This window comes from Aphelocoma coerulescens, chromosome 1 (assembly GCF_041296385.1).
Source record: "Aphelocoma coerulescens isolate FSJ_1873_10779 chromosome 1, UR_Acoe_1.0, whole genome shotgun sequence".
In the NCBI taxonomy this organism is placed as follows: Eukaryota; Metazoa; Chordata; class Aves; order Passeriformes; family Corvidae; genus Aphelocoma; species Aphelocoma coerulescens.
In genome coordinates, this window is record NC_091013.1 from 30,718,551 (window position 1) to 30,733,581 (window position 15,031).

At 40.7% G+C, this 15,031-nt stretch overlaps 1 protein-coding gene across 1 annotated transcript; it reads right to left on the reverse strand.

Moving 5' to 3' along the window:
• Positions 1-1,397: 1,397 nt before the first annotated feature.
• On the reverse strand, positions 1,398-14,785 carry CNOT11 (CCR4-NOT transcription complex subunit 11). Its single transcript, XM_069005731.1, has 7 exons — positions 14,327-14,785; positions 12,881-13,045; positions 8,497-8,649; positions 7,755-7,957; positions 6,814-7,016; positions 4,302-4,398; positions 1,398-1,754 (listed from the first exon to the last, which is right to left on the reverse strand). The coding sequence occupies exons 1-7, from the start codon at positions 14,730-14,732 to the stop codon at positions 1,557-1,559; spliced, it is 1,425 nt and encodes a 474-aa protein (XP_068861832.1). The 5' UTR covers positions 14,733-14,785; the 3' UTR covers positions 1,398-1,556.
• Positions 14,786-15,031: the final 246 nt, after the last annotated feature.

Genomic DNA, 15,031 nt, shown 5'->3' on the forward strand with positions numbered 1-15,031 from the left:
CTTTAGCTGTAGTATCATAGTAGCAACCCTGGGGGCGGGGGAGGCTTAAATTGTTTTTAACTAAATCTGTAAATCATAAAGTAGGTAGCAATGCCTTTAACCAGTGGTAATCACTTTTATATTGGAGCCTGTTACTTCATCATAGTCCTGCAGCTGACATTCCAAACACTAGTCTAAAATGTATGTATGTTTTTAAAGAGGGGTACTACTACACAGAAGATAGTCAAGCTGGGCTCTAACTTTGGTAGATAGAAAACATTAAGATATGATTTTAGAGCACAAGCTGGGTTAACTTGCCACTAAAAATGCCTGATAGCAAATGTATTGGGTTTGGAAGCAATGTCTAGAATTGGAACAGACCTTTAAGTGTTACTTTAGTTGACCTGATACATTCTAACTAGAAAGCTACACAAGTCTTAACTCCTAATGACTACAGAACACTTCTCACAGGACTTTTTACTAAAAGATTATGAGTGATGGGATTTTCAGTCCAAGCAATTTCACAGCTTAAATTACTCAGAAAGAAAAAGCCAAAAGACTGTCTTGACTTTGCAGTATTGATCTAGAACTTCCTAAAAATTTGAGAGGCAGATGCAGGTTTAAAACAGCTTTCATTTAGCAAGCAGCATTGAATTAGAAACTTGTTAACTTCCCAAGTTACTTTCCTTTACAGTCTCAGGGCTTAAATATAACAGCAGCTGCTCTATCTACCAGCTTAAAATTATAGTTTAGCAGACTCCATTCTCCAGTTTCCCCAATATCTGGCATCTAACATGAAAGCTAATCTGCCTCTGTGCTCTAAAAGGAAGAAGTTATTTAACTTTGGAAGCTACATAGCAACTGCCCATGCAAATTTGGAAGTGAAAAGAGATTGGAATTTTTTGATTTTTATGGAAGAAATGTGACCCTCTTTCCTCAGTGGAACATTCTTACAAGCATGAAATAGGTGTGGTATTTCAACTGCTGCTGGCATGATTCTGAAAATACTCAGTGATCTTGATAGGAGAGAATATTGCTCTGAGCCTACAGCACCCAACTTCATTTCCGCCATGTAAAGATAAGCCTTTAGCTGTTTCTAGATATCAAGACAGAATTTCCCTTACTCATCAAAACCAGAATTCATTGTTAGGAGTTCTAGCCAGCTCCTAGAACAGTGAACAAAAGGAAAAACAAGGAACTTATTTACCTTGATACAAGTTGACTTTAGTTATATACAAACAATTTTGGACCCAAAGAAAATGAGTGCCAGATTAATACTTAAATTTGCTGTGAATGCTAAGTATAATTCATATTCTCTCTGGAACTAGAGCCTGAATTTCAGGACATGCATACAATGTACAATGTTTAACCATAGTGAAAAATACTGTAAGGCCTAACACATTTCACAAACTCAAATGTGTATCAGAAAAAGCCTTATTTATTGTTCAAATGCATAAAATGCTATTTATAATGTAATTAACATAATACATAATTAATTCAGGGATTTAAGTTTAAAATGTACAATTCATCAGTATAGAACACTAGCAAGAGCGTTTTTTTTGCCACTGACAGTCACTTTATTTAGACGTTTTCGTTTCTGATGGATTTTCCCCAGTGTCCAGTGTCTTCAGCAGTCTGAAAAGGCCAGCTGCTTCTCGTATCCGACTGAACTCAATGCAGAATGCTTGCACTTCTATAAACAAGTCCTGTACATTAATAATTTTGTTTCTGATTAAAGACTGAAGAAAGACACAAACAAGACGGACCAGGCGGTTCTGAAACATAAGAGAGATGGTTTAATAATCCAAATAAATGTTTGCAACCACGTCAGTTAAGGACTGTTGGCTCTCAGGAGCAGTTTAGCTTCAGCAGTTATCTTGTTCCCAAGCTTTGTACATGCTGCCCCTTCTCTTCCATTTCCCATACTATTACTATATTTTAAAAATTGACTGCTTTATAGTTCTTGTACTTCTGGATGCAGGAGCCTTCTCAAGATAAATCCCATGCACAAATGAAGTACCAGGTCTACCTATGCACTGTACTTATGTCATCTCTGAATAAAGGCAGAGAGAAGAGATAACAGCTGAAGATGATGTCAAGATTTGGGTCTTGCTTAGGCTTATTTTCTACAATAACACCATAAAGAAAATGGAACAAGTTTCACATTTCAAAGTTTTCATCACCATATCATCAAGGAACTCGAGACAGGAAGTGACATCAACAAAACTGATTCCAAGCTTCCTTCATGGAATGTGCTCTGTTGCTGAATTAGCAGATGACCCTTCTGCTTTGTATTGGAAAGACAGTTTCACAGACACCTAATCCAGGAACTCATGGCTCATTTCCTGCCTGATCCAGTGAAAAGACAGGATCTTGGAAGTGTTCCTCTTTCTTAAGAGCTACTTAGGCAACACCTTGAAGAGCACAATGGGAATTGAAATGAAAGCTTAGGAACTGGTGTTTAAAATTTGTCATACATAGATCCAGTCACCAACCATCTGCTTTACACAGGGCACATTCTTCCCCAAGGACAAAAACAGGTCTTTAATGCATTAAAGTGCTCTCATACTTCACATTGTGAGAAAGGTTTGGGTTCAACTCTTTCTCTAAAAGCAATTATGCATGTGATTGATGTTTATCAGACAGAACTGAGGGATGTGACAGATTAAGCGTCTGAAGCATTTCAGATTATTTGACACTGAAAATAAGATATCAGCTATTTTTCCAGGAACTGAGCTTACTACTGCAAAATTTGCTACTTAGAGAATTCAGAAACTGAACAACTTATTTCCTTCACTGCTATCAAAAGGCATCACATGCTTTCTCTGCAACACAAATTAGTTACACGAGTAATTTTAATAATCCAAGAAGATGAAATTCAGCAAAAGAACAAATGCAAGGTACTGGCTGACTCCCAGTGTCTGAGGATCATTTCCAGTATTATTTTTTCAAACAAAACATCTTGTGTCTCAGCTGCTGTACAGGCACCATACTCATTAAAAAATGTTAGATCTCAAGCTGTGCATGCTGCTTAGTGATCAGTATATGTTCCTTGACCCTCAGAGCTCTTTTTTGTCCCCTGTGTGCCTGAAGCACAGCTGCTACTTGCTCTCAGCAGCCCCTTTGAGTACAGTGTCCCACCCTGGGCATATTCTCAGCTGCAGCCCAGGTCTGCCGCTATTTTCCTACTCCACTACCAAATGTAATAGGCACAGCTACTCAGCAGGTCACAGATGAAGTCACCCATGTGTTTGGCAGAATCCCAAAGCAGAGAAATATCAGCAGCCACCAAAAGATAACACATGGTCAGTCATCATCTGAAAGGGATGAGAACAAAACGGGGGGATTGCCACTATCTAAAACCACATTGCAACGCTATCCTGTGCACTGCACATGACCTTCATTTCTGTAGCTTAAGGATATTATAGAGCTGGAGAAAGCAGTAGAGGACATCAAGAAAGCTTAAAGGGAAAGGAACAGTCATCTTGTTGCAAGAGACTAAAGAGCTTGCAGTCCTTCAGGATCTAGAGGATGAAGCTAAGGCAGGACTTGGGATTCACAAAGCCTTGGAGAAACTGAACATGGAACTGTTTTTCACCAATGATGTACATGAGAAAACAAGTTCTACCTGGTGAAACCAACAGATCCATTTAGGAGAGAAGGAAGTACCTCACATAGCATGTAGACAACCCTGAATGCCAAAGGTGTGTAAACCTCCTCAGGTTTCCCCTGACCATCCTCAGTCAGGGATTCTTGGAGTGGCTACAACTTCCTCAGTACCAGCATGCAAGTATGACAGTGTGGTGTTAGGAAGACAAAAGTTTTTAGGTCTTTGAGGAGATCTGCAAGCTGTTATTGGTCATGATTGAAGAGTGAGACTTCCCTGTGAGTTTTGTAACATCACCTCAGAGGTCTGGAAGTGGCAGGCACACTTGTATAGAAGAGAAACTTGAAGCTTTAAACTAAGCAGAATGCATACTAATACTGGGGGTGAAGAAGACACTCACTGAGTGACAGATAAACCTGCTGCATATAAGAACCCAGTCACCTAAAACTAGTATTGCCAGGAAGAAGTTTATGATGTCTACAGAAAAAGAGGGAATAGTGATTACCTGTGAAGTCTTATAAAAAAAGTGAAGAACTGTCTATAAAACTCCATAAAGAACTGCACATTGTGTTAGGAAAAAAAAGCAGTGCCTATGAAATAAAGAAGCAGTAAAACAGAATAACTTAATGCTATCAGCCTTATTAAAATCATAGCACATATTTCACAGAGCAATATATGGGATACTTTTTCCTAACCAATTTATTGAAGCACTCACCTGCATATATTTGTCTTTAATCTGTTCACAGGTGGAGATACAATTGGAGATATAAAGATGAATAAATTCAGGTGGGAGATCAACTGCAGTAGTAAGCCTGTTCAAATAAAACATATTCAGTGGTTCATGAAGCCATAAATGTAGTGTTTCTGTAGCAAAACAAATCATAGGAGTTAGACCTGTGATATGAGTTTATTCCCAGTTCTGTCATATAGAACTGATTTCTGATAGCTTCCAGACATATTCCTAGTCATTTAAATTTCTTAATTAAGAGTAAAACTTCTTTAAACTCTGACGGCACAGAAGCTAAGTTAGATTGGTTTCTAGTACATCTGACATTTGAGTTGTCACTGTTTCTTAACTGAAAGAGCAACACAGCTCTCTTAAGCTATCAACATGTGCTAAGTGCGGAACTGCTACAAGGTTACAACAGAATCTGACCAAAGTAACTCGAATCAGTCCCATCTCCAGTAGTGAAAGGTGGACAATATGGAAAAAGATGCATGTTTTAGTTTCAAGTGCAGTTTCAATTTTTTGTCTTATTTCCCTTAAAAATCAGTGTCTCCCTGTTGGCACTGGCAGTCACTTTGCACTTTGATAAAAGTTCTTCCTGTGGTAGCTATGCAGTGGGAGAACCAGCATGCCTGACTGGTGGTGTAGCTCTCATGGACACAGGTAAAAGCTCTTCTCTTGCCATTGTTCCTCCATGCTGCAGTCAGTAGCCCCACTTCAAGGCAGTAACTGCTGTCGGTCTGCACCAGTAGGGAGGGATTAATTTCAGAAATGTTTCTTTAGTCAGAAGATATTTAAGTTACAATTCAACTCTGCTTCAAAGCAACTGCAGATAGAGGCTTATTTAATAGTTCATGTTCAGTAATTGCCAAGAAATGGAAGAAAGTAAGTGGGAGAGATGTATTTCTGTAAATTTGTGGGAATTAGCTGTCTGGGAAGTTTTCCTATTTAAGGGGCTAGCATTCTGTTAAGAAAACTGGTTGTACCTATCTGCAGAAATTCTTCTCAGTGAAAACAGGACATGAATGTACAGCAGGGCATCTGTTTAACAATAGCACCTTTTGTTCACTTAAGCTGCATCAAGAATGCAAGTTGCAATTAAGCAGATTAGCCATGTGGCATTAACTGTTTGTGGAGGATTCTCACAATAACTGGCCTTTGTCCCACTGCCATCTTCTATCTCCCACACAGGCATGCCTCAAGAAGGATCAAAATGAACATTTCCAGATGTCCTCATAAAACAAAACCACTCCCTCAGTTGAAAGAAAAGAAAGAAGCTAGGGATGAGGCTTTTTAGTTATGTGAAAAGAACATGAGTTCTCATCAACAACTGGATTGTGACCGGTTAGGGAAGGTGACAGCCACTACAGTTCAAAACCAAACACATTCAGTAACTGGTCATTTACAAGTCAGGAACTAAACTTGCAGCTTCCTGGGACATAGGACATCTACTTGCCAGTGAAATTTATATATTAATCAGGAACCTGAGGTCTGAAGAACAACATTTAGATATTTTACAGATTGCAAGGACAGACTCCCTTAAGTGGCACAATTTTAAATACTGTTTTGAGCTGAATGTATCAAACAATTTGATAAAATAATTTTCTAGTAGTTAACAACTCCAGCTGAAGTTATGCACAACAGGACATATATTTGCCTATTCTTTTCAAAGTAGTAAAATGTTTCTAATATTAGAGAGTAACACAGTGTTCTCTAAAGAAAATAAAGTTCTCCATTCTTGAAGGAGGGACTGAAAGATTAACTAGCAAAGCACCTGTGTAAGAAATGTGCTTCTTACCACATCTAAAATGGTATGCTATAGATAATTAGTATAAAATTATATTAATTTTAACAATTCTGTAAAATTATAAATAATTAATATAAAATGTAATATATACCTCCACCATCATATCTTTTGCCTGGGAAATTGTGGGAGTTCTTTTCCTGTTGCAATTTTTCTGCTCCTAATGTTAATATTACAGTAATATTTGAAAATAGCAAGGCTGTAAAAAGGAACTTTGCAGTGTTCTCTCAATTTAGCACTAAATATGTTTGAGAGGTTCAAATCTTTAATACCAACCCACAACTAACTCTATAAACTTAGTCTGGACTAAACCAGGCATCACCAATAAGGATCTACAGGAAAAGCAAAGCCTTTATGAAAAAAACAGACTTAGTCCAGTAGGCATAGAAACCAACAAATCCACAGCACACTCTTCCTCTGCAGGACTAACCACATCACGCTGAAAATTATTATTAAAACAGTATTAAAAAAACCCAAAACAACATAAACAGCATAAAGAGATTGAAAAGGGAACGATAGCTTGACACTCTTTTTCTTTTACTGTAACCTGACTAGCTATTTCTTCTGTTCCTGTTATTTTTGGTAGTATTTGGAATGCGTCTAAATGCCCTATGGCCAGCCTCACTTCATAACTTACATTCACTTCTTTATTTTACATACTCAACAAAACCTTATTAGATTTGAGATCGTACTCACCGATTTACAACTTCCATTGAATGTAAGGACATGTCCATGTTGACCAAGACAGAAAAATACTCTGTTATTTGACTAGACTGCATTAGTTTCAGCAACATTTCTATAGCTACTAAAGGATTGTTTTCAACCAGGTCTGGCAATTTGGCAGGAGTGAGACCAATATGGTAAACAAGCTTGGGGTCCTTTTCCAGTTCTCCAAGGAGCTGTGAAGAAGAAAAAAAAATTCCTCAGTTGATTTTTCTTCAACTATTCATGTTACTGCTTGAAAAAACTGCTATAATACATCTAAGATCCAGGAGACTGATAGCATTTTAGTTTAGGCTTCTCTATTGAAAAGCACTGGAGGTCTGCTTTAAAATTTTTATGTACAGGCAACTGTGTCCATAAAACCTTTAATAATACATTTAAGAGTCTTTCATCAGTGGGTGGCAAAGAAGGGAGGAAAAAAATCAACATGAAAAGTTTCAGCCTCCTTTAGTTTCCTGTCCAATAGAAGGAAATCTCAATTTCAAGTTCACTTGTCAGAAAGAGTACTGCAAATAAAGGTTATTTTATAGTGCCAGCATAATGATTATGGAAAAAACCCACTGAAATCAGGGGTAATACTATCAAATTGAGAAAAAAAAATTCATTGTTGGTATTTCTGAAATAATTATTTATCAAAAGCTTTCACAGAAGCACAAGCAACTTAGTTATACAAAGATTTTTCCATGCAGAAAAATGTCAGTGCCACTCACTGATCAACTGTAACTACATCCAGCCAATGGTTTGAACATTATCTTCCTTATTCAGACAAACCCAAGTAAAAATTCTTGGATTTTTAGAATTTAAGTTTCCTGAATCCAAACACAGATCAATTAAAGTGCTCAAAGTTTTCTAAAATATAGGAGTTAATAGCTTCTTAGAAAATCATTTTAGACAGGAAAGTGCATCATCCTTACCTGTGTTTGCTGTGGGGAAGTCAAAGGACTTTTAAAAGCTTTTGCCATGATTCTTTTTATCTCAACTCCAGTGCTGTTCTTAACACACATTGACTTATCCCACTGAATGGTGTGATCTGGTTCAATTGGATTTAGCCATGCCAATTCATCCTCACATATATGGAGTGGAGGCGGTGGTCGAATAAATTCTGGTCGAAAGTGACCTAAAACGGCAAATGTTTCCCTAAGCCTCGGGTATTCAGTTCTGCATCAGTAAAAAAAGGAAGACCCCCCCCCCCCCAAGAGCCCCTATTTCTTTAAGCTATTGTAACAGCATTACAATCCTGTTTGCCCCTCATAAAAACATTTATTACTGATCTTTAGTGATACTGTTACATCTGCCTGTTTTTTCTCTTGATTCAGATCTTTGTTACTGATCCTGTGGTATTTTTCCCTTCCACAGTAACTGCTTCCCTGGGAGGTGTTACCAGCCAATGCAGATCTCAGTGAGGGACTAGTATCTGTTATTCAACAGATGACACAGAGAAAAGCTTGATGACAGACTCCAGATTTCTAAAAGCCTGGAAATGTGAACACTATAGAATCTGATCTAGAGACAGCCTGATGCAGTTTTGCACTTCCATTCACCTTAATTTCCATTTCATGCTTTGAAAATACTTCTGAATTCCATTACATTTTATCTGAAGTATAATAACACAGCATGTCATGAGTTACAGAAAAAAAGATGTGAAAATGCACATACTTTCTATAGGAGGCTTTGGTCCACTCACTAATGCTTCCGTGATCTGGGAAGCAACAGAGCTGTCAAAACCGGAGTTGGAAGAATCTGGGTCAGGATCGCTGAGAATGCTGGGGAAGCTGGCCTTGCTCTGTGTTGGCAACTCAGACTGACGTTCTGAAAGAAGAATATTAAACCATAAAATTGGAACAGAGATGCCTGGAATACTAAAAGTAGTGAGAAACAAGCAGCTTTAGAAAAGAACTAGCTTAAAAAATCCCCCCAGATAATATCAACATGAAATTTAGTACAGTTGGGCAGTCAGCAGTCTGACTGCCAGCTGATAGGCAAGGGACAGAGGGTATACAGCAAGGATAAAGAAGAAATAGAAGTTAATCTGAAACGTAATCTTGGCCTTAGAAAAGGCATGTAACCATTGTAATCTGCATCTAAAAGCAGTACATTAGTAGGTTCCCGTGGTACTCCTGAAAGAGTTCACATGCTGTATCTAGTTTTGTAATGACTGCTCAGAGAAGGAAAGGGAAAGATCTACATGGATTCATTTACAGACAATAATGATCATACTAGACCTGAAATCAGCTATTCAAATGTACCCAACACATTTCTGTGGCATTGCCTGAGCTCCTTGTGCATTCACTGAAAAGCCAGAATCAGTGCTTTAGTGGAAAACAATGGAGTTTTAACTGTTATATGATTCTACAGACATCATCATTAAAGCAAACCTGAAAGGAGCTAAAATTGCCCCTTTATAGGCCATAAACAACAGAAAAATAATATTAAGATTAGTGTATATACAGCTGAAGACTTGAAAAAACTGGCCAAAAAGAAAATATGGGCCTCAGTGCTTGCATTATCCAATTTTTATGTGCCCTTCTGTCAATAATCTATCGCTCTTCTGTATCTGAAGACTTAATGGCTGATCTTCTATGTTCTCTGCACTATTTTGAGAGATCCTGTTTTCCATTGCTTTGGAAAACTCCAAAGGACAAAAAGCAGAAAAATTCCCACTACAGAACACCACTTGACATTCCTTTCCCCACCCTGTTAACAGAGAACACTAAGCAGCAGATGAAGCCTTAAGCAATCTGAAGTCCAAAATTGCTGGTATCATACAAGAAATCCCTTGAAAAAGTTCCAGATGAAACTAAACACCACTCAATTTCCTGGCTAATTGAGTGAGTGCTGTCGTATTTTGTGTACCCTAACACTTCTAAGCAAAGTGTGCTTGCTCCTTTTTGTGCAATCATGTTGACCCTTCCCAGCTGCCTACACACACAACCAAAATATTTCATATGACTCCAAACAAATTTGCAAGAGACACCAAAACTGTGAGTTACAAAAGGATCATGAAAACAAAGTTGTTAATTTTTTTGGCTTTCTGTCCTGCTTTATCCAACTATTTCAGATAATGCAAACATTAGCATACATGCTTACTGAAGCAGCACAGCAGGGTATGGTTTTCTGTTGAAGGCAACAACTAGCATACTTTTCAGTTACTTTAAAAAAAAAATTTTAAAATTGAAGTCCAAATGAGCTGGTGTATAAAACATATCTTCTACTTAAGCAAGTGTTTCAAACTTCATCATATGAGTACTTTCATTTAGCCCTGAACAGAAGGGCTGGTTTAACAAATGAAGTACAGGAGTGGGGGGAGAGGCATTGGGTGTCCTTTTTCTATCTTTTCATTTCTAGTCTAGAACTTAAATCCATCAGTCAGTAAGTCACGGATTTCTTTGTAACCTCATAATCTGAAATTATTAGTGATGTTAGATTAGATGATTAGTGATACGGCAATTCACTGATTTCAGAAGCCTGTCTGAGCCCTTAGTTATATGCATTGGAGCTCAGAAGTTCAACCTCACTGCTTCAAGAATTAGGGCTGAATCAACAGCTTCAGGTAAGAAGTAAGAATTAGAACATGGTGATTTAACAGAACCTAATATAGCATCTTGAACTAAGACATTTAAATTTTACAAAATTAAACTGAAAACAAATCTTTAGCTTGCTTTATGGAGCTTTTTTTTTTTATTTTTACAGGTAAAAGAAAACTTGGAGTCTTAAGGAAAGCTCTACAATGTATTAAAAGTTTTACTTTAATAAAGGTCAATTACTTCCACATCAAATAGGGGTTAGCAGACAAACAGTTAGGAGCACTTTGCCAGGAGACCCATTCCTGCAACTAGGAGAAAATTACTTTTTTGATAAGGTAGCACACTAGATGAACAAAAACATATTGTAGGGCAGTACCAGAGTTTGAATTAACTCTCAGACCAAAGAAAATAAACTGTCACAGTGAGCTCAAATTCAGAGGACAAGTATTTTTATTTCCTTTACAAAAAAAGGATTGGGAGAGAGGAATTGATAGAAAAAAAATCAAATGCTTTCTAAATTATTACATTTGATTTTACAGGTATGTGCTAAAGAAGTCAAAATCATCCTGCTCTGAACAGCCCTGAATTCATCTCAAGGACCAAACTTTTGAAGAGCTACCAAGTGCTACAGCTGTTACATTCTGTACATCATGGGGAAATGGTATAAGCACAACACTTCAAACATTGCACCTTAGTGTCAACATCCTGCACCAGCCTCGTCCTGCATATTGAATCACTCAGAGAAATATACTGAAGATTAGTGAAAAAATCATAGACTTCCCAAAACACAACAAACAGACAGAAGAAGCACCATGATTTTAAAACAAGTAGAAGATTTATTGTCTAAGAAAGTGATTAGAAAGCAGACAGTTTTTCTGGGGACCTACAGCAAGAAGTCTGAGAAAGACAGCACAGAGCTTTTTCAGGTGCAGCTGGTTTTGTTACATAACTTCTACAGCTGCTCATAAGCAATTGTGCACTTTTACTGGATTATGTAAACAGTGATATAAATCTTATAAAAGCACCATTAATGACTTTGTATTCTACTTTCAGCCATCATTGTCTTCTATTTTAAAATAAAGTATGTAGCCTAGAATACCCATTCACCCAACCACAGTTTTGAGGTTGCCCAGAGAAGCTGTGGATCCCCATCCCTGGAAGTGTCCAAGTCCAGGCTGGATGGGGCTTTGAGCAACCTGGTCTAGTAGAAGGTGTCCATGCCCATGGTGGGTGAAGCTGGAAGGAGATGATTTTTACGGTCCTTTCCAACCCAAAGCATTCTGTGATTGAATGATTTCATTTTTAATGAGAACAAACTATTCAGAAGGCAAACACAGTACCAAGGGGAAAACAAATAAAAAAACCTCTAGGCTTCTTAAGGCATGACACATGCCTTGCACCAAAAACCACAAGTTAGCTGAAGCTTCACAAAACCTGAATTCGCTAAGATATTCTACAAAATACAGACAGGATGAACACAACAAGAACCAGAAAGGTTTGTCTCGCCCACAATGGTATGTTAGGGTGTTCAATTTGCATTTTCAAACGACCCCACAGTCTGGAAATAGCAGCTAAGGAGGACCCCAGAAGACATTTGTAGACTGTGAACAAGGGACAGTGTACCACAGCTTTACCAGTCAATGTCAGAGTCCACAGAAAAAAATGACAATACCAAGATACAACTGCAGGACAGAGGAAGTCTAAATGGTGCCTGACCTCAGAGCAATAAATCACATTGTATAGATATAGAACTGGGATGGTCAGTTTTCAAGCAAGCAAGTCTACTGGCACAGACCTAGGGAAAAAGGAATTTTTTTGTGTTTAAATTGGTTCCTTGTTTCCAGCAATATATAGTATTTCATATTAGCTCCAGATGTGACATGAACAATCATGTTCTTCCTCCTGTTCTCCTGTCAAAGGATAAGCATCACACTGCTTTTCTTTTCAATCTAGTAAAACTGGATCATTTTCCAACTCTTGAGCTAACACTGCAAGGTCTGACTTTGCAATAAGCTGAAGATATAATTTTAATAGTCAATTTTCCAGGTACAGCTGAAGTACTGGTATGTAATAGTTATGCTTGCTCTCTCATAAAAGAAATACTGCAAAGGGTAAAAAGGGATGAAAATACAGAAAAAACCCCATACAAATAACTAAAACAAAGCAAACAAACAAAAAAACCCACCAAAACCATCCCCCCCCAAAAAAAACCATTCCTAAAAAACCCCACAAAGCTTTAGATGAAAGTCTTTCTATCCTTGTAAAATATTATTGTGCTTAAGGCAATGATGTATATGCTTTAAAAACTACTTGTTAAGAAGGATGAAAGAGTTAGGATGCAATCTCTGCCTGAAGTTTCTCTAAGTGCTTGAACATAGGCTTGAAGACCCTAAAGCATAATCCAAGCTTTTTCATATTCAGTTGAAATGAAACAATCATTACCTCACAGTCAATGAGACAGCTCTCCAATGAGAGCTTCCATTTCTAAGAGGACCACAGGGACAAACCTTCCATACCTGCTAATGCCAGCTGCAGCCCGCTGATATCCACTGACTGGGCCATGTTCCCCACATCCATTGCAGCGATCTGCCGAGGAGTCTTCTTGAACAGCTCTCTAGGGGGGGCCAACATCAGTTGGGAAAGGAAGAATTTTTCTGGAGGAGTTATAGGAGGTAAGAAGCCTGTGGAGACACAGTGAAAAACAAGCCATAGTTTTTTATGTAGGAGCATTAACAGTTTCCGTGCTCTTCGTGTCTAACAAGCAAAACTAAGACACAAACTGATCTATTATTTATGGCAAGGTAGGTGGAGCTAGAGAGTCTGTGTGACCACATACAAAACTGTTTTAATGCAAAATACAGCACTTCAGGATCAGTATTACACATCATGACATGCAACAGCTGATGCTAAGTCACTCATGGTGGTTCATTCACACACTTTCCACTCCAGACAACCAATGAGCTATTAAGTATGACCTGACATTGCAATTCACAGAATCAGAGAATGGTTGGAAGGGCTTAAAGGGTTGGGTTGGGTTGGAAGGGATCTGAAAGACCATCCAGCTCCAAAACCCTGCCATGGGCAGGGACACCTGCACCTAACACCTGCCCCTAGACCAGGTTGCTCAGAGCTCCATCCAGCCTGGCCTTGAACACCTGCAAGGATGAAGCATCCACAGATTCTCTGGATAGCCTGTTCCAGTGCTCCAGCCCTCTAACCAACTTGGTGGCCCTTCTCAGGGCTCTCTCGAACAGGTTATTTTTTTTTAGAAACTGATTTAGTCAACACTGGTAGTGTCATATTTACTTGAGAGGAAAAAACTGTTACACTCTCATGTATTTCTAACAGGTTTGTTTCACAGCTTTAAGGCTGTCAGAAGCCTCCTATCATTTCCAGCTTTTTGTGACAGCTTTCTCCCAAAAAATTCCGTGTTATCACAGAATCAATTAAATTGGAAAAGACCTCTGAGATCATCGAGTCCAACTTGTGACTGAACACCACCTTGTCAACTACACCAGGGCACTGAGTGCCATGTCCAGTCTTTTCTTAAGCACCTCCACAGACGGTGACAGCACCACGTCCCTGGACAGCCCATTCCAATGTCTAATCACCCTTTTTGTGAAGAAATCCCTCATGTCCTAAACCTAAACCTCTCCTGGTGCAGCTTTACACTATGTCCTCTTGTCCTGTCGCTGGTTGCCTGGGAGAAGAGGCCGTCCCCCACCTGGCTACAACCTCCTTTCAGGTGGTTGTAGACAGTGATAAGGTACCCCAAGCCTCCTCTTGTCCAGGCTAAACAGCCCCAGCCCCCGGAGGCAGCTCTAGAGAGCTCTAAGGTCCAAGCAAGCGGCCTGGCTGGCACCAAGCCTAGAGACGCTGCCCGTGCAGGATTCCCACCGCTTTCTCCAGGAGGGCTCCCGTGCCGCCCGCCTGCCCCCGCTCCCCGCCGCGCTGGGACACACCTGAGAGCGGGGTGCGCTCCGCCTCGTCGCCGCCGCGCTCGGGCGCGGGGTTGAGGAGGTGGGCGAAGACGGCGGCGAAGGGGTTGGCGGCGAGGGGCTCGGTGCGGTACATCTCCCAGAGCAGGTAGAGCGCGGTGAGGCGCTGCGCGGGGCTGGGCAGCAGGTCGGGCTGCTGCAGCAGCAGGACGAGCACGGAGCCCAGCCGGAAGTGCTCGGCCTTCCCGAAGTAGTGGTGGAAGGCGCTGGAGAGCCCCTCGAAGGTGCTACCGCCCGCCTCCTCCGACACGATGCTCAGCAGGCTCGACAGCTCCTTCGGCGACAGGCTCATCCTGCCGCCCGCGGCCGCCTCGCCCGCCTCCGCTCCCCCCTGCGTGCCGGGCGCCGGGCTGCCCCCGCCCCCGGGCATCCGACCGCGACCGCCGCCGCTCCGGCCCCGGCGCTCCTCGCCGGCCGCACTTTACGGCGCTGCCGCGAAAGGCGCCCGGGGCGTTACGGCCCGGGCTGCGGGGAGGCGCGCGCGCGGCCGGGGTGGGCCGGGATTGGTCCGGGCCGCCCGGCGGGGGCGGGGCATTGATCCGGGCAGCGGCTGCGCGCGCTCCCGCGGGGGCCGGCAGGGGGCGCCAGGCTGCGCGCGGCGCCGGCTGCAGCGGCCCCGGAGCGGGGGAAGCGGGGGGAGCGAGGGAAGCGAGGGAAGCAGGGGGAGCG

Coding starts and splice junctions, on each gene's coding strand:
- CNOT11 (XM_069005731.1), bottom strand. CDS start 14,732: ATGCCCGGGGGCGGGGGCAGCCCGGCGCCCGGCACGCAGGGGGGAGCG. Junction 13,046..14,326: donor GGAGCGCACCCCGCTCTCAG/GTGTGTCCCAGC, acceptor GTGTCTCCACAG/GCTTCTTACCTCCTATAACT. Junction 4,399..6,813: donor TCAATGGAAGTTGTAAATCG/GTGAGTACGATC, acceptor TTATTTGAACAG/GCTTACTACTGCAGTTGATC.